Raw genomic sequence first — 23,588 nt, forward strand, 5'->3', positions numbered from 1 at the left:
CTCTCTCTCTCTCTCTCTCGGCCAGTCTCCTTGTGTCGTCTCCAGTGCCTAACTGGGATCATGTGTATATACACACACATGTATATATATGTATGTATGAGGAAACAAAATGCCTGGGTTACCTGGGGCTACAGACGGAACTTTCTGGCTCACAAAAGATGTGCATGAATGTAGGCCCTGACCTCAGCACACACAACCTAGGAGCAGTTTGGGTCTGCGTTGGGCCCTGTGTCAGCGGGGACATTGTGCAATGTGTGGGGAGGCCTGCTCAACAAGACTCCTTGCTCTCTATATTTTTAGCTCCAAAGCAGAAGTGAAAAGGCCCTGGCTTGAATGAATCATGGGTTCTGGGGAAGAACCCAGCTTCTCCGGGAAGCAGGCCCTGGGGAGGGGTCTTCAGGGAGGGAGGGAAGGCCCCAGCCTGTGGGCCTGGTCAAGTGCTAGATGGAGCTACCAACCCAGGCCCAGCTGCCAGTGTGAAAGGCTGAGGGTGCAGACTGGTTAGGACACTGCCCCAGCCATACCTTCTGTGCCCTGGTTCCCATGTCACCAACCAGTAGCCTCATGGACTGACCCTGTGTCTGCAAAAGTCCCTGAAGATCATGGGGACCTCCATGTTGTACAGGAGCCCAAAACATCACACTAGGAAAACTGGAAAATGGTCAAAGTGAGAGTGTGTACACACAGTTCAGGCATGCCTCTCTCTACCTAGCTTCAATGCCACTGCAGGGTTTTTGGCAGGTAAGGTGCGGTCCACCAGTGTGATCATGGGCCTAATTTCTTTTCATGTGGAGTTGTAGAGACAGAGTCTCACTCCGTACCCTGGGCTAGCCATACAGTGTAGTTGAGGCTGTCCTGTAACTCGGAACACTTGCTTCAACTAGCCAAGTACAGCGATTACATCGTGTGAGCGTGTGTGGTGGGGTGCACTTGCTTGCATGTCCACAGTATACGGAAGGGGGCATTTGTGTGTGGAGGTAGAGACAGCCTTTTAGGTCATGGAGTCCTGTTTGCAGGCACAGAGGTTCTGCCATCTTGTTGCTTGGCTAGCCTAGGAGCTCCCAGGTGAGTTCCTGTCTTCACCTCCCACTTTGCTATACAAGGGTTGAGATTACAGATGTGTGCTGTAGCCATCTTTGGTACATTGTGGTTCTTTATCCCTGCCCTTTAACTCCCCCCCCAACTGAGTTTTACCCCCAACACTAGATAAACAAGGGAGAGGGGAATTAAGAAAATCCCTGAATCTAATGTCTTTCCTTTTGTTTTGTCCTTGATTGTGGTTTTTGACAAACCGCAGCCAACCTCCCTAAATGACCAACAACCACCCACCAAGCCTATGTGGGCGCTACTGTTTATATACCATCTGATGAAAAGTTCCAGAATTCCAAACATCACACAGTTGCAGAAACTATGAAACTATCTGTAGCTGGCTAAACCACGCCTCTGCTAGAGCACTAGGCAAATCATAGTCAGCTGCTGCAGACGGTCGGTCCAGAGCAGCCCCACACCCTACACCTGGGATGAAAATGAAAACACTCTTACATTTCTGTGTTTTTAAAGCAACCAAAATCTCCACTACAGTGCTTCACCGTATTCATCTTTCTTCTTGAGATAGGGTCTCATTGTGTGGCCCAAGCTAGCCTTGAACTTGGGATCCTCTTGCTTCTGGCTCCCAAGTCCTAGGACTATAGGGCTGCACCACCATGGGCTTTAACTACACTTACAAAATGTCTTGATGTCTTGAGGTGGAGGCAAGAAAACTGCAAGTTCAAAGTCATTCTGGGCAACATAGTAAGACCTCATCTCAGCCAAAAGAAAAAAGCCAAGCCTTCATTCAGCAATGCCTAGATTCCTATATGGTTAGCTCTGAGCCGTGTCCCAAAGTGATCCATCAAACTCATCATGGGTCTTGTCACTTGGGCACCCAGTGCACATCTCTATGACCATTATTTGTTTCTAGAAACAGTTCAAGAAATTAGTAATCTTGCATACAACTGAAAACACACTGAACCTGTCCAAGGCAAAACATGTTCGTTTCCAACCAGGGGCTCACTATATATTGGCTGGGATATGGCAGTTTGTGGTTCAAGAAGACGAGTACAGCTGGTCCCTTGGGGTGATGCCAACATAACATGCAGGTGGGGGTGGCACCCAGGATACAAGGCCCAACTGCTTAAAACCACACTCTGGGTGACAACAGACCAGGGAGTGACAGGTGTGTTTTCCACAAGCCCACGCCATAGAAGATAAACACCAATTTCTATTCATTCAAAAAATATGGCAGCTTTTGAGCTGAAGATTCCAGAGGTGAACAAAATACAACATGGTACCTAATCCTGTAATTCCAGCATGTGGGAGGACCAATAAAATTACTTAGTCAGACAGGGCTACATAGTGAGATCCTGTCTCCAAAGTGGAAAAAGGAGATGCATGGTGTCAGGGCTCTTGGGGTGGCTCAGTGGGTAACCACACTGCTACCAAGCCAGGTGACAAAAGTTCAATCCCTCAGGCTTGCATGTTGGAAAGAGAGAACTGACTCACACAAGTTGTCCTCTGACCTCCACACACATTTTTAAAAGGAGTTTGGTGGCCTACATTCATAATACTAGCATTTGAGAGCCTGAGGCAAGAGGATCGTTTGAGACCAGTCTGAACAAAAATAAGCTGACGTGTCAAAGAAACCCTCGTTAGGCTGGTGACAGCAGACTTGAAGGAGAAGGAATCAGGTCTTTTGGACACAAGCTCAGCAAAAGCGAAGGAACTACAGAGCACGGATCAGCCTCTGGCAGGAAGCATGAAGAGGCTTGGGCTAGATTCAGAGAGCACAGGGGAGAAAGCCCAGATGGATCGTGAAGTCCTTGCTAAGATTTGCCTTCTCCCAGCCTTATATAAGGCACAGAGAGGTTGTGCGGGCCTGTACAAAAACTCCACACTAGGGATGATGTGTATGAATTGAAAAACCACAGCCAGCCAAAGTGGTTCGGTAATCTCAGCACTTGAGAGGCAGAAGTAGGAGGCTTGCCGCAAGTTCGAGGCCAACTTGTTTCACGTATCTACAGGTTGCTTCCCCCAAAGAAAAGGACTGACTGGCACATGCCCCAGCCCTAGCAGAGAATTAGCATATTGGCCATCCTCCCGTACACATGGACCCTGCTCCATGACCAAGTACCACAAACACTAAAGCAACCATCTAACCACGTGACTACCCAACCCTGTAACCACCATTTAACCCACTATCTCTCACTCCATCAAGACTTTGCCCATCACAGGCTGACTCAGCTCTGTGGCAGAGCAGCCTCATTCGCTGGGGACAGATAAGACTGGCTCAGATACTCAGCATCTAGATGCGGGTGTGTGCAACTCTGCTCTGCCCACAGGAGCGCCACACAATCAGTAAGCCGGCAGCTCTCCCCATCACGCGCCTGCAGCTACGTCAAGCACCAAAGTTCACTGGTTTCACTGCCTTATGACTGGTCCACGGGGGAACTATGTACGTCCAGACTCAGGTCTACCACATTGTCAGGAACAGGCAACCTCCAAGACAGCCACAAAAAGGGCACAGACCCACAAATAACATTTGTACACATAGTGTGACAGAGCCACAGAAAGCCCACACACTCTACTTCAAGGTCCTATGTGTGTAATCCCGTCACCCAGGCACCTGCTAGGAATGGCACACTTAGTCAGCACGGATCCCACGGTGACTGGATTACACACAGATGAGTGGGGGTGGTGGTGAAAATGACAGTTCTCATGAAGTCCCTCCAAAGACAGCTGCAGTAGTTTAACAGTTGACAATTCTCCAGAGGCCACTTGCAGCACATGTGGAGTAGTCAGGGACACAGACAGGTGGCTTCACATTTATTTACAGGACCCTGTTCTATGAGGGCCTTAGGCACCGGTCACAGACGCGTCCCCGCACCTGCGCCCTCAATTACATAACTAGGAACCCGGGAACTCGCCACAACACAGGCAGAGCCAGCACGGCTCCCGACCCCGTGGGCACACTACAGGTGGCATACTGGTTGTCCCCCTCTGCAACACCCTGCCTGGACCACACTCGCAGACAGTCACCCCCGGCACACACGTGCCGCGTGTACACGGCCCCTGCCCGCCCACTGGCTCTCACACCCCCGCGTTTCCCGTCCCTGCTTGTTTTTCTGGAAACTCAGCTCTGAGTTCACCTCCCCCTAGGCCGGAAGCGCTTGCTATATTTTTAGCCTCTCTGGTTTCCGCCCCTTTCTCTACCCCAGCCCCCCAACCCCAGCACGCACAGGACGTGGCCGCGTGTCCCGCGGGACCTTGGCCGTCCCCTTCCCCACCGTCATTCCAGAGGGGATTCCCAGGCCCCTGTCTGGGCCGCGGATTTTCCCCGCTGGCTACGTGGGGAACAGGGAGGAGTCAGGCCATGAACTTCCTCCTGGGATTGGGGCACACAAGCGGGGGTGCTGAACAGAACCCCGGACTCCTGGATACAGAGAACAGGGGCTGGATCTCTAGGTCTGAAGGAGGAGGACCAGGGGTCTAAGGGAGAATAAGGGGTAATCTGTGTGTCTGGACCACTGGACACGCAAAGGAACGGGTGGAGAGCCAAAGCACCCAGTGTGGGGCGCCTGACCCCGTATTTTAGTTAATGATTCTCACTTTGTGAGTCCTACAGCTTAAAGTCTTGATTTTCGGGGGCAGGGGCGGGTGTCATGCTTCCACCCCTCTTCTATCCCCCACCCCAGCATCCTTTAGAGGGTAGCCCAGTACCAGGCAGCCGGGCTTTAGTCCCAGTGACTCAGCAGACAGAGGAGGGGGCCAGGCTGAGTCAGGGATGGCAAAAGGCTCCCAGTCTCCAGGGAATCGAAACTGGAATTACTCCGTGATCCAGTCCCAGCTGGCCTCCGAAAACCCCGGCATGCCCCACCCCAACCCTCGCTTTTTTGCGTTTGGTCCTAAAATTGGCTGGCTCAGGGATTTGTAAACTGGGCGGGAGGCAAGTTTTTTTGTGCCCCTCCTTCCCTTCTTTTCCCGTTGTCCTCGAGACTGTTTACAACAGACTGGAACCCTGGTTACAAGAGAGGAACCCAAGCGTCCGGGCTGAGCGTCCTCGTCACGGCTTCCAGGAAGCCCCCCTCCCTCCCCCGCCCTGAGCGAGTGAGTCACGGGCGAGCGGGAGGCCGCAACCGTGCCACAGCAGCCTACGGCCCGCCCTGCTCACGGGACCAGCCCAGGAAGGCCCCTTGGCCCCAGAAAGCGCTGCACCAGGGATTCCCCCCATACACACCCCTCTCCTGTGAGGCAAGCCAGTGAGAAGCCTGGCAGAATCTCCCTACCTCGACACAAGTGCGCAACGCACCGTGCTAGAACTTCCCAGCATTGTAATTACACTCCTGGCAATGATAACTCCCATACACAAGAACACTTTTTCACTGGAGATATCCTTGAAATAACACTTTTTACTTGGGTGTGGAGGCCATGCCTATAATCCTAACACGACTTGGGTGGTGGAAACGGAAGGATCGCGAGTTCCAGGCTAAGGAGACCTGATTGAAAAACAAAAACCTTACAGACCTCGAGAGTGTTTAAAGTTTGGTTAAGACTGCTTGCATTACAAGAAACCCATTCAACGTTGAAGGGGGTCCTTTTTTTTTTCCCCCAATAGAGGCGAGCTTTCTCCCTAATAAAAGACTCAAGCTGTTCCAAACTTGAGTTTTCGGAAGCAAACCCTCTTAATAATTTAAAGTGCGGCTTGCTAGACTCAGGGGTCGGAAGAGCGCGGCTGAGCTCCTGCTGAGGCTCTGAGGGGTCCCTTCCTGGGCCAATTGTCTTATAAGTTCTGTGCCTTCAAGTTTTAGTTTTCATTTCACCTTCCCTTTTTATCTTTCTGTAACCCGCTTCCTCGCCTAGATTTGTTTCCCAGGCTGTTCTCCCTGCTGTCTCCCCACTTTGTAAAGGTCATCTTTTTTTCTTTCTGTAGTAGGGATTGGCTCTAGGAAGTACATTTCAAATCACTGAGCTGCCTTTTTACTCCCTCGTTACCTTGGTGGTCTCCCCCCCCCCTTAGAAATAGGACCAGGAACACGAACAATAGCTGACATTGACAAGATCTGTCTGCTTCTGGCTCTCAAGCGCTGAGATTCAAAGTTTAAACCACCATCTGGTGCCTTTTTACTTTTTTGGGGGGAGGGGGGAGTTTCTCTGTGTAGCCCAGGCTGTCCTGGAACTCATTCTGTAGACCAGGCTGGCCTCGAACTCAGAAATCCGCCTGCTTTTACCTCCCAAGTGCTGGGATTAAAGGCGTGTGCCACCACCGCCCGGCTGCCTTTTTACTTTTTAAGACAAGAGTCTCACTAAGTTACCCAGGCTGCCCTAGAACCCACTGTATAGTCGAGCCGGGCCTTGAACTACCAGTCTCCTATCTCAGCCTCCCCGAGGGGCTGGAATCACAGTCCTAAACCAGCGGGCCCTACTTGTGAATGTCTCTCACTGTCTCTTTGTTTTTCTCGCAGCTTCTAGCCATCTCTGTCTCTTCCAGCTTGTCTCTCCCCGCCCCCGTCGTCTGTCTCACACGCACACGCCCTCTCGGTCTCTGCCCTTGTCAATTGTCCCTGGAGCCCTGCCCCCACTCCTGTCCCAGTTCTCTTCCCGACTGCCTTCAACCTCTGAAAACCACTCGGACACCCCGCTACCATCACCACCAATCAGTCGAACACGGCCTTCCCCCACTACCCCCCGAGAGGGGCCGAGGCTGCGGGAGAGCCAAGTTCAGGCACATTCTGCATGCTATCCAGCAGATGGGCGGAAGGGGCCTAGGACCAGGCCGGCCGGGCTACGCCGCGGGGGCGCGTCCGGGAAGCTCTGGTGGCCACGCCTCCAGGCCGCCCCATAAAAGGCGAAAGCTCCTGCGGCGGGCCACAGCCTGACTTCTGCGAACCGACAGTCGGTCACTACTCCATGGCCATTCGCGCCACCATGGATCTCTCTGCCATCTACGAGGTGAGTCCTGGTTAGACAGCACCTCCGGATCCCCGACGCCCCAAACTTAGGCCCGGGACGCCTCCGTTCCTTCTCAGACTAGCCGTGGCTGGCTGGAAGTGAGAGAGGGAGCCCCGCGAGCCCGGCGCCTCGGTCCAGATACCGGCGATCCCCTGGGGACGGAAAGCTGGCGCACTGCTGTCACTCCCGCAGGGCGGAAGCGCCCCCACACCTGTCTATTGCCCTTCGCTGCCCAATGGTGCGATTTGGCGGCCGAGCAGGTGTTAAGGTGGAGGGAGGGGAGAGTTGACAGGGGCAGAGTTTTAGAGAGATCTGGCCTCCTGGGTCGCCTTTGGCCGGCTCCTCCAAGTTGTGAAACGAGCGCCCGATGGGCAGTCATATCCGGGGAGGTCTAGAGACCCAAAGTTAGCGAACAGCGGCGAGCTTTGATTTGGGGGGGGGGGGGATACTGGACTTCCTATATCCTTCTGGATTAGCTTCAGTCGTGTGGAAACACTCAAATCTCTGTAGTTTGTGTGAGCCGGGTGGGGCTCAGGCCGAGAACCCACAAACCGGAATGGCAAGCTCGTGAAGTGCTTTACAACAGGGGCGGGGCGTCGTCACCTTACCTTTTCTGGTGCCCTAACCGAACCCTATTTCTCTCAGAGCCTCCTGTCGATGAGCCCTGACCTGTCGTCCGACCACGGAGGAACTGAGTCCTCAGGAGGACTTTGGAACATAAACTCGTCGGACTCCATCCCATCTGGGGTCACCTCTCGCCTGACTGGCCGCTCCACTAGCCTGGTGGAGGGCCGAAGCTGTGGCTGGGTACCCCCACCCCCTGGTTTCGCACCCTTGGCTCCCCGCCCAGGCCCTGAGCTGTCACCCTCACCTACTTCGCCTACTGCGACTCCCACCACCTCCTCTCGATACAAGACCGAGCTCTGTCGGACCTACTCAGAGAGCGGGCGTTGTCGCTACGGGGCCAAGTGCCAGTTTGCCCACGGCCTGGGTGAACTGCGCCAAGCCAATCGCCACCCCAAGTATAAAACGGAACTCTGCCACAAATTCTACCTCCAGGGCCGCTGCCCCTATGGCTCCCGGTGCCACTTCATCCACAACCCCACCGAAGACCTGGCTCTCCCTGGCCAGCCCCATGTGCTCCGACAAAGCATCAGCTTCTCAGGCTTGCCCTCAGGCCGCAGAACCTCACCACCACCTCCAGGCTTTCCTGGCCCTTCCCTGTCCTCCTGTTCCTTTTCGCCTTCCAGCTCCCCACCGCCGCCTGGGGACCTTCCACTTTCCCCTTCTGCCTTCTCTGCTGCCCCTGGGACCCCTGTGACTCGAAGAGAACCTATCCCAGCTTGTTGCCCCTCCTGCCGAAGGTCTACTACCCCTAGCACTATCTGGGGGCCCTTGGGTGGCCTGGCTCGGAGCCCATCTGCACACTCTCTGGGATCCGATCCAGATGACTATGCCAGCAGCGGCAGCAGCCTGGGTGGGTCAGACTCACCTGTCTTTGAGGCCGGGGTGTTTGCGCCTCCCCAGCCCCCTGCACCCCCAAGGCGTCTCCCCATCTTCAATCGCATTTCTGTCTCTGAGTGACAAGTGCCTACCCAGTAGGGATCAGCTAGATCTCAAAGAGGGAGGGGACTGCTTGTTGCTGTGGGGACCTGGGGGACTCCTCTAAGTTAAGTCCCTCCTTCTGGACATTCCAAGATGCATTAACCCATTCCCCTGGTGCTGGGCTGGGGCAGGTCCCTAGTTTGCAAATTCAGTGTTTGGGTGGATCCGTTCCTAGGGTACCTAAGACGTAGCGTGTTTGAGGGGGACAGTTGACACTTGGTCTTCCAGGCCCCAAGTCTTTTTTTTGAGTTATGGGCTTATTACGGTACCCCAGGCTGTCTTTGAACTCAATATAATCCTGCCTTAACCTTTTCCAAGTTCTGGGGCTACAGGTATGCACCAGCCCCTCCGCAACTCTGGTCTCCTGGAATCTTAAGTGCTGTGAAGAGCCGGCTCCCACAATACTATCCTAATTTTTATTATACCCCGAAGTTCAGTGTCCGGTGGCTGAAGCATCTCCTGAGAATCCTGGTGCTCAAATTTCCCTCCCCAAAGCAAATAGCCAAAGCCGTTGCCAAATCCCTTCTCCCTCAACCAGTGGGTCCTTTATTTATGACGACTTTTATTTATTGTAATAAGATTTTATAGTATTTATATATATTGGGTCGTCTACTCCGTTTTTCTTTTTGTAATGTTAAAACTGATACTGTATTAAGTATATACGATAATATATTAAGTAATATATTGTTACCGTACAAGTCTATTTTTGTGGGTTTTTTTGGAATTTTTAAATAAAATCTTGAGTGTGAACTGAGATGGAATTTGTTTGTTTGTTTGTTTTTTTCGAGGCCCACAGCCTTGTGATGAGGGTAGGTAAACTGATCTCCAGACCTTCCCGTGAGCGGTGCGGCCTGGGGGCGCTTACCTGGCAGGAAGTGACGTTACCAGCCCGGTCGTTCACCTGAGGGGGCGTGGCAAGATGAGGTCACCCAGTAGGAACAAGGAGAGCTAGTTCTCCTGGCGTAAGGGGTGCTCTGGGCCTGCCCCTCCGGCTCTTGACCCAGCTCGGGCAGGGACAGGATGTTTCCGTCCCCACAGGGCCAAGGAAGGAGGGCGGAGTGGGGCGGGGCGGCGAGGACGGAATGTGCCGGAAGGCGAGCCCGGGCCGCCAGGGTCAGGGGTCACCCCAAAGCTGGGCCCTAGGGGACTCTGAACCCCGCGTAGACAGCCTAGGCGGACTTGACAGAGGACTTATTTTAGTTTAACTTTTTCTCTTTTTTAAAATAAAGTCGACCCTAGCTCAAACTGATCTGAACTCTCAGCAACCTCCTGCTTCAGCTTCTGAAATACTGGGATAACAATCACAGGTCACCATGCCCAACTTTATCTTTTTTAACGTAGAATGTGTTACTCTGGAATAGGGTCTCTTCTTCCTCAAAGTGGGTCCTGGGATCGAACTAGGTTTTATGGCTTAGTTGCAAGCGCCTTTACTTGCTGAGCCCTCTCACCCAGTTCTTTATGGACTTTTGTTTGTTTGTTTGTTTGTAGGGGAGGGCGGGGGGGGGGAAAGAAGGGAAGACTGGGTTTCCCTCTGAACCCCGAGCAACTCCTGGCAGTCCTCCTGCCTCAACTTTATGCATGTGTGGGATTATGGCTAGGAGCCCTCTCGGTTTGGGGCAGGGGCTTTAAAGAAGTGTGAGATTCTGGCTCCGTTTTGAATCTCGGGCCCTGGCACCAGGCAACTTGGGAGTCTCCAGACACCTAAAGAATCTGGGCCTTCTAGCGTCTGCAGACCCCGATCGGGCATTTCCGGAACTTCGTCTGGTTCGACTCGCGGGGCGCAGGGGTAGGGCAGCCTCGTCGTCCGACCATACATGGAAAAAGGCCGACGGCGACCAGCCTAGGCTGGGCGGGCCGCGCCGGAAGCTTCTCGCGTCAGGGCCCTCGCCCCGCCCCTCTTTCGTTTTTCCCCGCTTCCTCCCCTCCTCTGAGCCTCCTCCCTCTCGTCCCTCCTCTTTTCTTTCTTCTCCCCAACTCCTCCCACCGATGGCTGTAGCTCCTCTCTTGCAGGAGCTCTTCCCCATTCCCCCTCTGTCTCTTAGCACCTAGGACTTTTGTTCTGTTTGTTTTTGAGATGGGCTCCCTCCGCAGCCCTCCCTGCTGGGCCCTTTGCTTCCTCCCCTAACTGTATACCCTCAGCCCCGCTCTTCCTCTCACCCTGCCTCTCTTTCACTCCATCCTACTGACCTTTGGTCTCCTCACCCAGGAAACCGCCTCCCTTGTGAGAAAGAGCTCAGGCCCTGGTATGTAGAACAGGGTCGGGGAGAGGGAAACAAACTCAAAAGTCCCCGAGGCATCGGGAAGGTAGAGGTAAGCAGCGCTGGACATTGAGAGGAAGAAATGGACGGACACTAGAAGAAAGAAATACACAGCTACCAAACCCTGGCATCGGTCCCCCTTAAAAAGTCTCTCTCGCGCGCACACACACACACACACACACACACCCCATGGGCTGAGGATTTAGCTAAGTGCAGACTGCCTGCTCAGCGTCTGCAGAACCCTGGTCTAAGTATATGACCTCTCCAGGTCCTGGACAGATGGCTCAGTGTTTAAGAGAATGAACCTGCTTCTCTTGCAAAGGACACACATGACGGTTGACAACTCCAATTCCAGAGGACCCAGAGCCCTCTCCTGGCCTCCTTGGGACACTAGGCTATGCTATGACACCAGCCCCTTAGCCCTGCTCTGGCGACACAGTCAAATCTACAACCCATTCCAGCCTCCAGGGCCCTCTGATCAAAAGCCCCCGCCTTGCTAGTACCCAATTCTAAAAGTACCTGTTCTCTCCTCCCTCCCTGAAGTCAGTTGCTCTGGGAAGCTTGTTAGAACACCAGAGTCAAATCACAAAGTTCAAAATCATACCACAGCCCAACAGCCTGCACCCCCCCACACACACAGAGTGAGGTCCCCCCCAGGTCTTCTCCTCTGCTTCACTAACACACCCATCTTGAGCCTTAGTGTTATCTGGAACATCTCCCTGGTGTTCCCATGGCTCCCTCCCCGCCTCCAGGTGTCTGTTCAAAGAAGATTTCGCCTGAGGCTGGAGAGATGGATCAGCAGTTAAGAACACTGTCTGCTCTGACAGCACCTGGTTTGATTCCCTGCACCTCAAGGCTCATAATCCTCTGAAACTTCAGTTCTAGGGGATCTGCCGAGCTCCTCTAGTTTCTTAGGACGCCAAGCACGCACATGGTGCACAGACACACTTACAGCGCCAACTACCCATACACATAAAATAAAAACTAATACCATCCCTGACAACTGGGATAATCTGCATCGCACCCTACCTGCTCCATATTTAGTAATACCTAAAGATATACTCACACTCCCATATAGTAATGGCACTACGAGTTTAGGCCAGTCTGGGTAACATAGGGAAAGTCAAATTTAAAAAATGTACTTAATTCGTAGACTTTAGCAATCAGTGTCCTTGGTAAAAAGTCAAGTCCTCAGAGACAGAAGTAACGGTACCTAGTGAGTGCTCAGTATATATTGAAAAGAAATCGGTTCAGAAACCTGAAGAAGAAAAATATACAAAAAAAAAAAAAGCGTTGTAATCATCTACCCATCCCTAGGATCTGGGATTTAGAGTCCATTTGACGCCCTGGCCATTTAATGAGAGACGTTATTGCCCTCTGGCGACCACAATAGAAACAGCAACTTTGGGACTGATCCATCGACCATTGCAAAAAATTCACAAGGAAATGTTCACTCTTCAAAAATTCTGTAGTTTCCGGGTGTAGTGACGAACGCCTTTAATCCCACTACTCGGAAAGCAGAGGCAGGCGCTTCTCTGTAAGTTCGAGGCCAGCATGGTCTACATAGTGACTTCCAGACCAGCCATAGTTAAGTGGTAAGACAGGCCAAACCGTTCGGTTGAATTATAAAATATGAAGCCTTCTAGACTGATGAGAGAACACACACACACACACAAAAGGGTTATTATATAAGGAAAAAAAAAAGGAAGTGCTCCAGGTGAGGATCGAACTCACAACCTCGGCATCGCTTACGCCTAGCACTGACATATAAGTACCGCGCGCTAACCGATTGCGCCACTGGAGCTCCGGCCGCACCCTCGTGCCGCAAAGTCCTTCAGTCAGTTGCAGTCGCGCGAGTTCGTCGACTGGTTGGACCCGACATCGCATATGCAAATATAAAGCCCGCCGATCGACCAATAAGAACAAGAGCGTGTGACCGCTCCGGAGCGCCCCGCCTCCTGGGCCCTGGCTGTAAAAGGGAAAAAGTCCTCCGGGCTCCTGGAATGTGGGCGGAGCCTCGCCGTCGGGTCCGCCTGCCTGCGATTATTCAGAGTAGGGGGCGGGGGTTTTAAAAGCCTCGGCGGAGGGCGTGCCGGAAGGCGGCCCCTCCCCCCGGCGGGCGGGAACAGGATGTGAGCCGCAGAGGCGGCAAGGGGGAGGAGAAGCTCCAGGCGGCCGCCCCCCGCCCCACATCTGGGACCCGACTCTCCCCGCCCCAGATGCGGCGTCGCCGCCGCCCCCAGAGCCCCAGGACACTCATCCCGGAGCCCGAGGCGTCCGTAGTGTCGGACCCAGGCGTCCAGGACCTCTGTCCCGCGTCTTAAGAGACCCGCAAGTCCCGGCTCCCGCGCGGGGGGCCGGGACCTCTGATGGCCAGCGCCCCCTCCTGGAGGAGCCGGGGGCTCGGGAAGTCAGCCCCGAGGCGGGAGGCCCGTCCCGCACCCGGCTTCGAAGACCGTAGGATGTGGCCGTGCATCCCTCCCACGGGGTCCCAACTCTGAGTCCGAGACCCCCTCCTGGAGCCACTTGGGGACCGGACCTCGCGCCTCGACTTAGGGCTGCAGCATCCATCACCTCCAGGAGACCGAGGAGTTACCCCGGTCCTCGCGGTCCCTCCCGGAGGTGACTTCATCCCTGCCCCTCGGGTTCTGGAAACTCTGGAATCCTGGTGCCCCCGACAACACACAGCCCTCCCTAGAAGACTGAGGAATTTGGGTCCCCAGCGCCCTGGTCTGAGACTCGGATAGAGGGTTGCAGCATCTTCTATTTAGAACACCGAGACTTCGGACTCCGGATCCCAACTCTCCCCGGATTCTGGAGTCCGAGGACCCCAAGTTCACGACCTTAAGTCTGGGTTGTGAGCCTCCCCCGGGACCGCGCGTTACGGTCCGGACGCGCGGGACTCCCGACCCCAAGGCCCGTGGCTCCCCGGGAGGTGAGGGGAGCGAGGGGCCCGGGGCTGGGGGAGGGGGGGCGGCGCCGAAGCGGAACAATGAGGGGGCGTGCCGGCGGGGGGTGGCGGAGGCGCCGGCTGGAGTTGGGGGCTGCAACTGCACAGGGGAGGATCCAACGGTGGGGACCGCGGTTGGGGCGCCGAGGGACCGACTGGAGCTGGGTGGAGGACTCGGGGCCAGCGCCCCAGTGCGCCGTCCTGGGCGGGGTAAGGATCCGTCTGTAGGACCCTGGCATCCGGTCCCCCAGCCTCCGCCCTCCCCTGGGACCCCGCGGCCTCTCCCGCCCACGGCTTTTCCCAGCCCTGCCCCTCGCCCTCAGCTTCAGCCTGAGAGTTCCCAGGATCCCTGAGCCTTGGGAAGGGGGGGGGCTCCAGACAGATGGGACTTGCAGACTCAGGCACTTTTGCTGTCTTCCTTCTTTGTCTCAACCTTTTTTCCATCTTTAGCTTGTCTTCTCAGCCCCTTCTTTCTGTCACTTTGTATCTTCTTGGGGCCCCTCCTTGGGTTTAGATCAACTTCCAGAACCCTATCTGTGAGTTGGAGCGGCGGGAATACCAATGAAGTCTAGTTCCCAAGAAGTGGGTGTCTTTGTAGGTCCGAGTTGTGCCACTCAGCCATGCCCGAGGGAGCCAGGGGACTGAGCCTGTCCAAACCCGGCCTTAGGCTCGGGTGTGGCCACCAAGGTGAAGTTTGCGACTGCGCAGCTGTGAGTGATCCTGCAACAGGTGAGCAGCCCGGACAGGTGGAGCCTGTGGGCATTTGTCCCTTCCTTCAGGACAATGAGCATCCCTCTGTGGCTCGCCTAGTGCCGAGCATGGCCAAGACAGCCCAGCCCTGTCACCACGGAGGAGACTGCTGAGCTGAGAATTCAGGAGAAAGGAGGTGGACACAAAGAAGAATTCTGCATGCAGGGAGCAGTATGTGCAAAGGCCCACAGCTGCACCTTTAAGTAATCGGACAAAGTTGAGTGTGAAGGGGTGAAGGCTGTTGAGAGATGTGTCATGGAAAGGGAACTAGGTGACGGGATCTTCCATGGCTGTGTTAGATGGGGCCTTGTGGATTTGAGGAAATCAGACTTGAACGTAAAGGGCCTGTGCTTAGGAGAGTGACAAGGTCAGTTGGACAGGTTCACAGTGATAGCCGTGGTTGATGGGTTCGGTGAATAAAAGCAATGGAGGTCCAAGTCACAGAGAGGAAGGAACCCTGATGGGACCGGACTGGACAATTAGAGTAGTGGAGACCTGTGAGAACTGTCAGCTGAGTGTGGGTGGCCATGAGGGGCCGTAAGACCGTGTGTCTGGGAAGCCCTGACCACTTGTTCCCTACCTCAGCAGCTGCGGCAGCTCCCACCATGGCTTCTCCAAGGGGTTCTGGCAGCTCCACGTCTCTGAGCACTGTGGGCTCTGAGGGGGACCCGTCTCCAGCCTGCTCAGCCTCCAGGCCAGAGCCCCTGCCAGAGCCCCCCATACGCCTACACCTGTCACCTGTTGGAATCCACGGTTCGGTGAAACCCTCTAGGCTGGAGCGAGTGGCCAGGGAGATCGTGGAGACAGAGCGGGCCTATGTTCGGGACCTTCGCAGCATCGTGGAGGTGAGGTGGGCAGGCAGGCACCTGAAGACAGTGGGGACCCAGGCCAGGCCCTTGGCTTCTGTAACCCCCGTCATCCCCACAGGACTACCTGGGCCCTCTGATGGATGGCAAGGCCCTGGGGCTGAACATGGAGCAGGTGGGCACGCTGTTTGCCAACATCGAGGACATCTACGAGTTTAGCAGGTAAGGGACAGGGTGGGGACCACAAGGGGACTGGCTGCTGTGTCCTAACACTAGCCTGAGTGCTTCTTAGTGGCCTTGCGTAGGCTGGCATGTGAGGTGTGGTGACATTGGGCATGATGGGGACAGTGAGGACTCAAGGTGGGAAGAAGAAGTACAGCCATATGGATGCCATGTTGGGCTCTTAGACCTTCAGTCATGTGGGGTCAGAGTGTCCAGTCCCAACTTACCACTGCACTTCTATGGGCCTAGGAGCCCTCATCTCTGAACAAACCTAGCTGGTTGCTTGCCTTAGTGAAGGAGACACTAGGGCCCAAGTGTGGCATCTCAGAATCCCAAGAGAAGCTACTTTTTTGGGAGGCATAGGCGTGTTGAGACCTGGTTACTCTGTGTAGCCTTGGCTGCCCTAGAACTCACTCTGTACCCCAGGCTGGCCTCGAACTCACAGATCTGCCTGCCTCTGCCTCCTGTGTGCTGGGATTAAAAGCGTGTGCCACCAATAGCCCAGCAAAAGAGAAGCTTTTGTGCTTCGTTTTATTATTTGCAAGAAACAGGGTCTCCAGTATCTAGGCTGGCTTGGAACTTGCTAGGTAGCTGGAAGACAACATTAACTCATTCCCCTGCCATCACTAACCAAGTGCCGGAATTACAGGCATGCAGGACCTGGTGTGGTTCATTCTGGCCTCAAATTGAGATCTTCCTCCCTCCACCTCCAGAGCTATGTCCTCAGATTTTCTCTGTCGTTGTCGTTGTTGTTGTTGTTGTAGTTGTTGTTGTAAGACTAGACTCTTACTAAGTAGCCCACACTAATCTCGAACTCTCCATCCTCCTTCCTTGCCTCCCAAGTTGTTGAGATTACAGGGTAGTGCCACCACTCCCTGGCTTACGACAGATTCTAAGATAGCTAAGATGTTGGGCATTACTAACACCCCCTTTCCCAGGGCTGTGGTGTCACTCCCTAGGTCATGACATGCTAGCCGCGGCAGGGTTATCAGGCTGAATAATACGAAGCCGGGCAAAGACGGAGTGAGCGGGCTATGCTTTCTCATGTAGCCCTCCGAGGCTCCTTCCTGCCTGTCCGTTGATCTCTGCAGTCTTGTCATGGGACAAGGAGGCAGGCAAGTCCTTTACCCTCTTCTTCCCCCACAGTGAGCTCCTGGAGGACTTGGAGGCCTGCAGCAGTGCAGGGGGCATCGCCGAGTGCTTCGTGCAAAGAGTGAGTATGAACCAGCCTCTGAGGACAGCTCGAGGCTGGGGAACTGCTGGGCAAGGATTCCTGGGGCCACGGGAATCTAAGTGGTACTGACTCCCGTGTCCCCACAGAGCGAAGATTTCGACATCTACACATTGTACTGTATGAACTACCCGAGGTGAGGCAGAGAGAGTCCCCGCTTGGCCCCAGGGTATTCCTGTGAGCCAGTGTGCCAAGCCATTACCCCCACCCCCCAACCCGGTACCCAGGGCCAGCTCCTTCAAGACCTTGATCAGTGTCACTGACATCCTTAACTGTCCTGACCTGATCATCCCCAACCCTGGCCAGCTCCTCCCAGCCCTGCCTGCTGGAGAGCCAGCCTCCACTGATCTATGCTGTGCCCCCAGCTCCCTGGCCCTGCTCCGAGAGCTGTCACTGTCCCCGCCAGCCACTCTGTGGCTGCAGGAGCGTCAGGCCCAGCTCCGTCACTCCCTGCCTCTGCAGAGCTTCTTGCTGAAGCCTGTTCAGCGCATCCTGAAGTACCATCTCCTGCTGCAGGTCAGCTATGCCCTTGAGGCCTGGCTTATGGAGAGGGGGCGTGGTTGGTTGGGTCTAACAGCCACCCCTGGTACCCTGACTATCTGTGGTCTGCCCCTCCCCTTTTGTGTGGCTCTGCTTCCTATCTCCTCTCCTTTTCTCTTTTTTCTCTCCCATCCTGTCTGCCTTGCTGGATGACTGGCAGGAACTGGGCAAGCACTGGGCAGAGGGCCCAGACACTGGAGGGAGAGAGATGGTAGAGGAAGCGATTGTGTCCATGACCGCAGTGGCCTGGTACATCAATGACATGAAGCGCAAGCAAGAGCATGCAGCACGCCTGCAGGTGGCCCCCCGGGGTGGGATGGGCCACCTGGGACTGGGGACTGAGCCGGGGGACATTCCTCAGTGTGCCCCTGTCGCTAGCACCTCTGTTTTGGCTTGTATATGTGCGCCACCAACCCTGGCCTGTCTCTTCTGTGCCTGGTGTGGTCCCAGCAGGAAGTGCAGCGGCGGCTGGGTGGCTGGACCGGCCCGGAGCTCAGCGCGTTTGGAGAGCTTGTGCTGGAAGGCACCTTCCGTGGGGGAGGCGGGGGAGGCCCCAGGCTTCGTGGGGGTGAGCGCCTGCTCTTCCTGTTCTCCCGGATGCTGCTGGTAGCCAAGCGTCGGGGGCCTGAATACACCTACAAGGGTCACATCTTTGTGAGTATACAGTGGGGTCTAGCTCAGACAGTCACAACTAATATATCTTCGCCTGAATACCCAACGGGGACAGACAGACTGGCTTCCAAGGACCATATTTAGCTGGGCCTGGTGTCATTTGACCTTTGATTCCAGTTACCAGGAAGGGTGAGACAAGAGGATCAAAAGGTCAAGGCTAGCCTGGGCTACAGAGACGGTTCGGGACCAGTCCCAGGCAACTTAATAGCAAACATTAAAGGCTAGAAGTGGAGCATGGTAGCTCACTGGGGGGGGGAGGGGGGATTGAAGCAAAAGCCTGAGGCCAGTAAGACCGACAGGCGGGCTCAAGGCTAGTGTAGGTTACATAGTGAGGTTCTGTCTCAGGAGGGACATACTAGTCTCCGGGTTCTAGGGTAGCTAGGACTACAAAGTGGGTCAGACCCTATCTCAGAACACAACCAAAAAAGCAACAGTAACCATAGCTGGTGGCCACAGAGCCCAGTGCGTAAAGATGCCACAGGCCTGTCCTCTGACCTCCACTGGCAACGTGGTGGTTCGTACACTCCCCCATACACAAGTAAATGTAAAGATAACTACAGATGGAAGGGCTGGAGAGGTAGCTCCTGTAGAGGACCCAGATCTGATCGGAGGGTTTGGATGAGGCTGCTCGAAACCACTGAACTCCAGATGGAGGGGTCCAAAGCCTCTAGCTTCCAGGGGCACACGGATTCACACGCACATAGCCTTATCTCCAGATACACAGTTTGTTTGTTCTGAGACGTGATCTCATTATATACCTGTGTGCGGCCTCTAACGCACAGACCCCTCCGCCTCCCACATGCTGGGGTTAAAGACGAGAAAGGACTTTAGAATGTAAGAAAGCAAAAGCCGCAGTGGGTCTGCCTTCCAGAAGGAAGTGCCGATGGCCCACACTTTATTTTACTGTGCGTGTGTGTGTGTGTGTGTGTGTGTGTGTGTGTGTGTGTGTAGGGGTGGTGGGGAGAGCTCGCGAAGTTAGTTCTGTCCTGCCACCTGTGGAAACTGGGGGCTGAGCTCCTGTCTTCAGGAGGCACACAGTGCTTCTGCCCCACTAAGCCCTCCCTCCAGCCCTCCTTATGGCCTAGATGCCTGGAACTTGCTACGAAGGCCATGCTGACTTCAAACTTGCTTTAATTCTCCTGCCTCAGACTCCCAAGTACTAGGACTACAGGTGTGTGCCATCATATTTAGCCAGTGTTACCCCCCACCTCGGGAATTTAAAAAAAAAAAAAACGGAAGAGCCATGAGCTGGCAGGGTGCTTCAGTGGTTAGCGTGCTTGTCTTGTATGAGCAGAACTCCATATTCTATCCCCAACCCAGAATAAACCAGTTGTGCCAGTGTATGCCTGTTGTCCGGGGACTCAGTAAAGACAACAGGCTTGGGAGCCCGGGGTCCTCATCCTAGCCTACAAGCTCCCTGAGGCCAACTAATGAGATGTGAGATCCCAGTTCAAAAATAAAAGGGGGTGGGGGAACCAGGCGTGTGGTGACCCGTGCCTGTAACCCCAGCCTTGGAAAATTAAGACAGGAGAATTAGTACTTTGAGGCCAGCCTGAGCTACCTAGTCAGTCTCAGACTTTTTAAAAATGTAGGGACTTGGTGGTGATGGCCCACACCTTTGATCCCGACACTCAAGGCAGGTGGATCTCTTGAGTTTGAGGCCAGCCTGGCCTGCAGAGCTAGTTTCAGGACAGCCAAGGATACACAAAACCCACGTCAAAAGACCAAAAAAAAAAAAAATTGCCATTGCCCACTGAAATATTTGGTCAGAATACCTGATGGGTAGACTTGGGGATCATTTAAAAATGTGAGGAAAGTTCAGAGGGGTGTGGCAAGTTTACTCATGGGGCTCAGGAAGATCTTCATGAAAGGAGGGAGGAGTCTGGTAAGGGAGTGACCAGAGCCCAGCTTGGTGGGTTAAGAGGCAAAGCACCCCATGGGGAGCCTCTTTGTAGCAGATCGGAAGGAACCCCAGTAGTTTCTGAAGGGCGTCTGGTGTCCGCATCCCACCCTCTCTGCTCTCCTCAGTGCTGCAATCTCAGTGTAAGCGAGACACCGCGGGATCCCTTAGGATTTAAGGTGTCAGACCTGACCATCCCCAAGCACAGACACCTGTTTCAGGTATGCAGAGGGTGGGCTGCGCTGACACCCATTCCCACGCCAGCTCAGAACCCAGATTCCCTCACCTCCACCTACCTTACCCCCCAGGCCAAGAACCAAGAAGAGAAACGGCTGTGGATGCACTGTCTCCAGCGCCTCTTCTTCGAGAACCACCCGGCTTCCATCCCTGCCAAGGTACGGACCTGCCCAACAAGTGACCTTGACAGCCAGAATCCAGTCTCCACGGCAGACTCCCAAGTGATACGAGTGGGACCATCATACTACATGATGGCTAAACCTCAGAGTTCTGCTTTCTGGCTTTGGAATCCAGCACGGTGTTGCTTTGAGATCTCGGGCAACAGGATAGCCGGCCTTCCATTTCCTCACCTGGAGGAACAGTGACATGCCATTGTAGGCTGGCACCAGCAGCAGCCATTCGTTCCAGGAAATCATTGGTTCTCAGGATCTGCTCTCTTAGTCCTATCCCTCCGACACTTCCCCACCTCTCTGTCTTTCAGGCAAAGCAAGTTCTCTTGGAAAACAGCCTACACTGTGAGTCCTGGGGCCAGGGCTGGCTGTGGTCTTATGACAAGAGAGGAGATGCTTCCAAGAAAATAGACAGTCCCCTGACTCTCGCCACAGGTGCTCCAAAAAGCAAACATATCCCAGAACCCCCAACATCTCCACTGGACTCTCCCCGACCTCGGGATGCTCGAAGTTTTACCCCTGGCAGAAGAAACCCAGGTAATCGAAACAGAATGTGGGTTCAGATGCCCAGCACATCTCCCAAGGCTAAAGGGCTGGGCTCACACCAAACTCTGACCATCTCTCCCCCAGCTCCATCTCCAAGACTTTCTGGCAGTCGCCGTGGCCGCAGGCAGTCTGGTAAGTAGCCACCGCTTGTAGAGGACCCAGGGATCTAATGGCCGTACCTCCTGACATCCTTTTTCCTTCCCCTAGAGCCAGCAAAAGAACCTTATATCATTTTTCCCCAGAACGGTTAGTGACTGGTCTGTGTCTGTCCGTCTGTCCATGTCTTCTCTAGGGATGTCTGGGACTGGGTGGGAAGGGAAGAAGGGGGCAGTTGGTCGGTCACTGGGAATAATTTACTTCTGTGTCTTATTCTTGTCTCTTCTCTACTTTTCCTTCCCCAGATAAGCCTCAAGTCAAGGTAAGAAATGCCCCCGTCAGAGCCTGGGCACCTAAATCCTAGCTCTGGTGGAGAAGGGAAATTCTATAATCCAGGGTCAAAATAAGCATGGACTAAAGGCTTGCGGATGTAGCGTACATCTTGGTTCTGTGCTTACCCAGCGTGCACAGAACTCTAGGTTTGAGCCTTAGCAGCACATAAAACTAAATGTGCTGGCACAAGCCTGGAAGCCCAGCACACAGGAGATAGAGGCAGGAGGACTCGGAGGTCAAAGTTATCCTTGACTACAGGCATGTTCTAGTCTAGCCTAGACTAATAGGAGACTCTGAAAAAGTTGCGGGGTGGGGGTGGGGTGGGGGGAGGAAAAGAGGCCTTAAGCCAGGTGTCGCGGCAGATGCCTGCAGTTCAGACTACACTGGAACCGGAAACAAAAGGATCAAAGGTTTGAAGCTGCATAGACGAGTTCTCTGTCTCAAGATAAAGAGGGGGCAGGCAGATCTCTGGGAGTTCGATGCTAGCCTGGTCTACGGAGTGAGTTACAGGATGGCCAGGACTACACAGAGAAATCTTGTCTCGAAAAACCAAACAAGTGAAAATAAATAAAAATACAAAAGGGTTAGCAGGTCAGGTGTAGTGTGGTACCACAGGTCTCTTACCCCAGTTGGGAGGCAAAGGTGGCAAAGTGTCTGTGAGTTCAAGGCTAGCCTGCTCTACATATTGAGATCCAGGCCAGCTCAGGCTATAGAGTGAGACCCTGTCTCTCAAAAAAAGAGGTTTTATTGGGGAGGAGTTGGGGGTGGAATAACACTCATCGGTGGAATATTGGGTATGATGCAGGAGTCCCTGAGTTCCGTCCCCAGCAACACATTTTATAAGGGGGGTTGTGGTGAAGTGAGGCTGTCTGGTGAGAAGGTAAGAGGATTAGAAGTTCAAGACCACACTGGGCTACATAAGACCCTGTTCAAAAAAGGAATAAGGTGGTAGAGGGGTCATTCTTGACTTCCCCAGTGTGCAGGAGGAGGGGCTGGGAACTTGGGGCTCAGAGCACTCCTGGCCTGGCTTCCTATGCCTGCCTTCCCCACAGCATGCTGGCAGTGAAGGGGAACTCCATCCAACATCCGAGTTGCAGCCTCCAGTATCTGCTTCTGGCCCTCCTGAAGACCTGGAGGATGCTGGGCCTCCCACATTGGATCCATCGGGGACTTCCATAACTGAGGAAATTCTAGAACTGCTGAACCAGAGAGGCCTCAGGGACTCGGGGGTGAGCTGACACTGCCGTCACATTTTTGAAGCCCTTGGGCAGGCAGAGACCACGGTCCGGGTCAGCCCACCCCAGCTCCCTGATATCTTGGCTTTTCTTTGTGTACCCACTACAGCCAACCACCCCCGACATTCCCCAGTTCCCCAGAGAGTCCAGGATGCCCGTTGAAAGCGAACCCCTCCCGTTCCGAGCCCTGCCCAGCCGAGAGTCTTCAGAAGAGGAGGACGATGAAGAGCTGGAGACGGATGAACGGGAGCCTTCCCCGCTCCATGTCTTAGAGGGGCTGGAAGGCTCCAATGCAGCTGAAATTCCCTGCACGCCCAGCCTTCCTAAGATTCCCAGTGACATGCCCAGCCTTCCAGAAATTCCCGAGGTCCCCTGCCTTCCGAGTCTCTCTGACATCCCTGGTGTTTTTGAGGTGCCCTCCCTTTCACCCTTGTCCAGTGTCCCTGACATTCCCAGCTTAGCCAGCACCCCCTCCTTCCCCTGTGGCTCCTGGCTCCCTGGCTCCCTGCAGGAGGCAGCCCAGCCTCAAGCCACCAGGAGGGAACTGTTGACTGGGAGCAATCCAGGAAGACTGAGTGAGCCGCCCTCAGAAAGCAGAGAGGGGCAGGAGGAAGACACAGAAGGCGTGTCATTCCCAGCTGTGCAGACGGAGGCTGGCACCACAGTCCAGGGATTCCCAGAAGAACTGGAATACCGCTCTTGTTCAGAGATCAGGAGTGCCTGGCAAGCGCTGGAGCAGGGGCAGCTGGCCCGGCCTGGCTTCCCAGAACCTCTGCTGATCCTGGAGGACTCTGATCTTAGTGGAGGCAGCACCAGCGGGAAGACAGGAATGCCACACTCAGAGCGGTCGGCGTCTCGGGTGCGAGAGTTGGCTCGGCTCTACAGTGAGCGGATCCAGCAGATGCAGCGAGCTGAGACTAGGGCATCCACCAACGCACCCCGTCGCAGACCTCGCGTCCTGGCCCAGCCCCACCCATCCCCTTGCCCACCCCTGGAAGAGGCTGAACCAGGTGACGTAAACTGCGGCCCCCCCCCCGGGGGGGGCCAAGGGGG

At 54.6% G+C, this 23,588-nt stretch overlaps 2 protein-coding genes and 1 non-coding gene across 3 annotated transcripts in view; 2 read left to right on the forward strand and 1 right to left on the reverse strand.

Annotated features, from left to right (window-relative positions):
• The first annotated feature begins 6,902 nt into the window (after nucleotides 1–6,902).
• Nucleotides 6,903–9,336, forward strand: Zfp36 (ZFP36 ring finger protein). The gene is made up of 2 exons (XM_028786215.1): nucleotides 6,903–6,984; nucleotides 7,630–9,336. Exons 1-2 carry the CDS (start codon nucleotides 6,943–6,945, stop codon nucleotides 8,566–8,568), a joined length of 981 nt encoding a protein of 326 aa, XP_028642048.1. The 5' UTR covers nucleotides 6,903–6,942; the 3' UTR covers nucleotides 8,569–9,336.
• A 3,220-nt stretch (nucleotides 9,337–12,556) lies between these two features.
• Nucleotides 12,557–12,651, reverse strand: Trnai-uau. Its single transcript has 2 exons — nucleotides 12,614–12,651; nucleotides 12,557–12,592 (listed from the first exon to the last, which is right to left on the reverse strand). It is a non-coding gene; the product is annotated as a tRNA-Ile (tRNA).
• Nucleotides 12,652–13,290: 639 nt separating this feature from the next.
• The window catches only part of Plekhg2 (pleckstrin homology and RhoGEF domain containing G2), a 12,434-nt gene continuing 2,136 nt past the window's right edge, over nucleotides 13,291–23,588 (forward strand). Inside the window, exons 1-18 of the mRNA XM_028786192.1 lie at nucleotides 13,291–13,782; nucleotides 14,396–14,526; nucleotides 14,608–15,392; nucleotides 15,475–15,575; nucleotides 16,722–16,788; nucleotides 16,896–16,942; nucleotides 17,172–17,322; nucleotides 17,507–17,644; nucleotides 17,800–18,000; nucleotides 20,047–20,139; nucleotides 20,227–20,313; nucleotides 20,637–20,670; nucleotides 20,761–20,862; nucleotides 20,956–21,003; nucleotides 21,079–21,117; nucleotides 21,273–21,289; nucleotides 22,353–22,529; nucleotides 22,645–23,545. Of these exons, the coding sequence (XP_028642025.1) occupies nucleotides 15,075–15,392; nucleotides 15,475–15,575; nucleotides 16,722–16,788; nucleotides 16,896–16,942; nucleotides 17,172–17,322; nucleotides 17,507–17,644; nucleotides 17,800–18,000; nucleotides 20,047–20,139; nucleotides 20,227–20,313; nucleotides 20,637–20,670; nucleotides 20,761–20,862; nucleotides 20,956–21,003; nucleotides 21,079–21,117; nucleotides 21,273–21,289; nucleotides 22,353–22,529; nucleotides 22,645–23,545 (2,521 nt within the window). The 5' untranslated portion in view covers nucleotides 13,291–13,782; nucleotides 14,396–14,526; nucleotides 14,608–15,074. The remainder of the gene's footprint in view (nucleotides 13,783–14,395; nucleotides 14,527–14,607; nucleotides 15,393–15,474; nucleotides 15,576–16,721; nucleotides 16,789–16,895; nucleotides 16,943–17,171; nucleotides 17,323–17,506; nucleotides 17,645–17,799; nucleotides 18,001–20,046; nucleotides 20,140–20,226; nucleotides 20,314–20,636; nucleotides 20,671–20,760; nucleotides 20,863–20,955; nucleotides 21,004–21,078; nucleotides 21,118–21,272; nucleotides 21,290–22,352; nucleotides 22,530–22,644; nucleotides 23,546–23,588) is intronic.

This window comes from Grammomys surdaster, unplaced genomic scaffold (genome assembly GCF_004785775.1).
Source record: "Grammomys surdaster isolate TR1022 unplaced genomic scaffold, NIH_TR_1.0 125430, whole genome shotgun sequence".
Lineage (NCBI taxonomy): Eukaryota > Metazoa > Chordata > Mammalia > Rodentia > Muridae > Grammomys > Grammomys surdaster.

Excerpts from the sequence above, each read along its gene's own strand:
- Zfp36 (XM_028786215.1), top strand. The coding sequence starts at position 6,943 with ATGGCCATTCGCGCCACCATGGATCTCTCTGCCATCTACGAG. Across the intron at positions 6,985-7,629 it reads ATCTCTCTGCCATCTACGAG|AGCCTCCTGTCGATGAGCCC; the intron begins GTGAGTCCTGGT and ends TATTTCTCTCAG.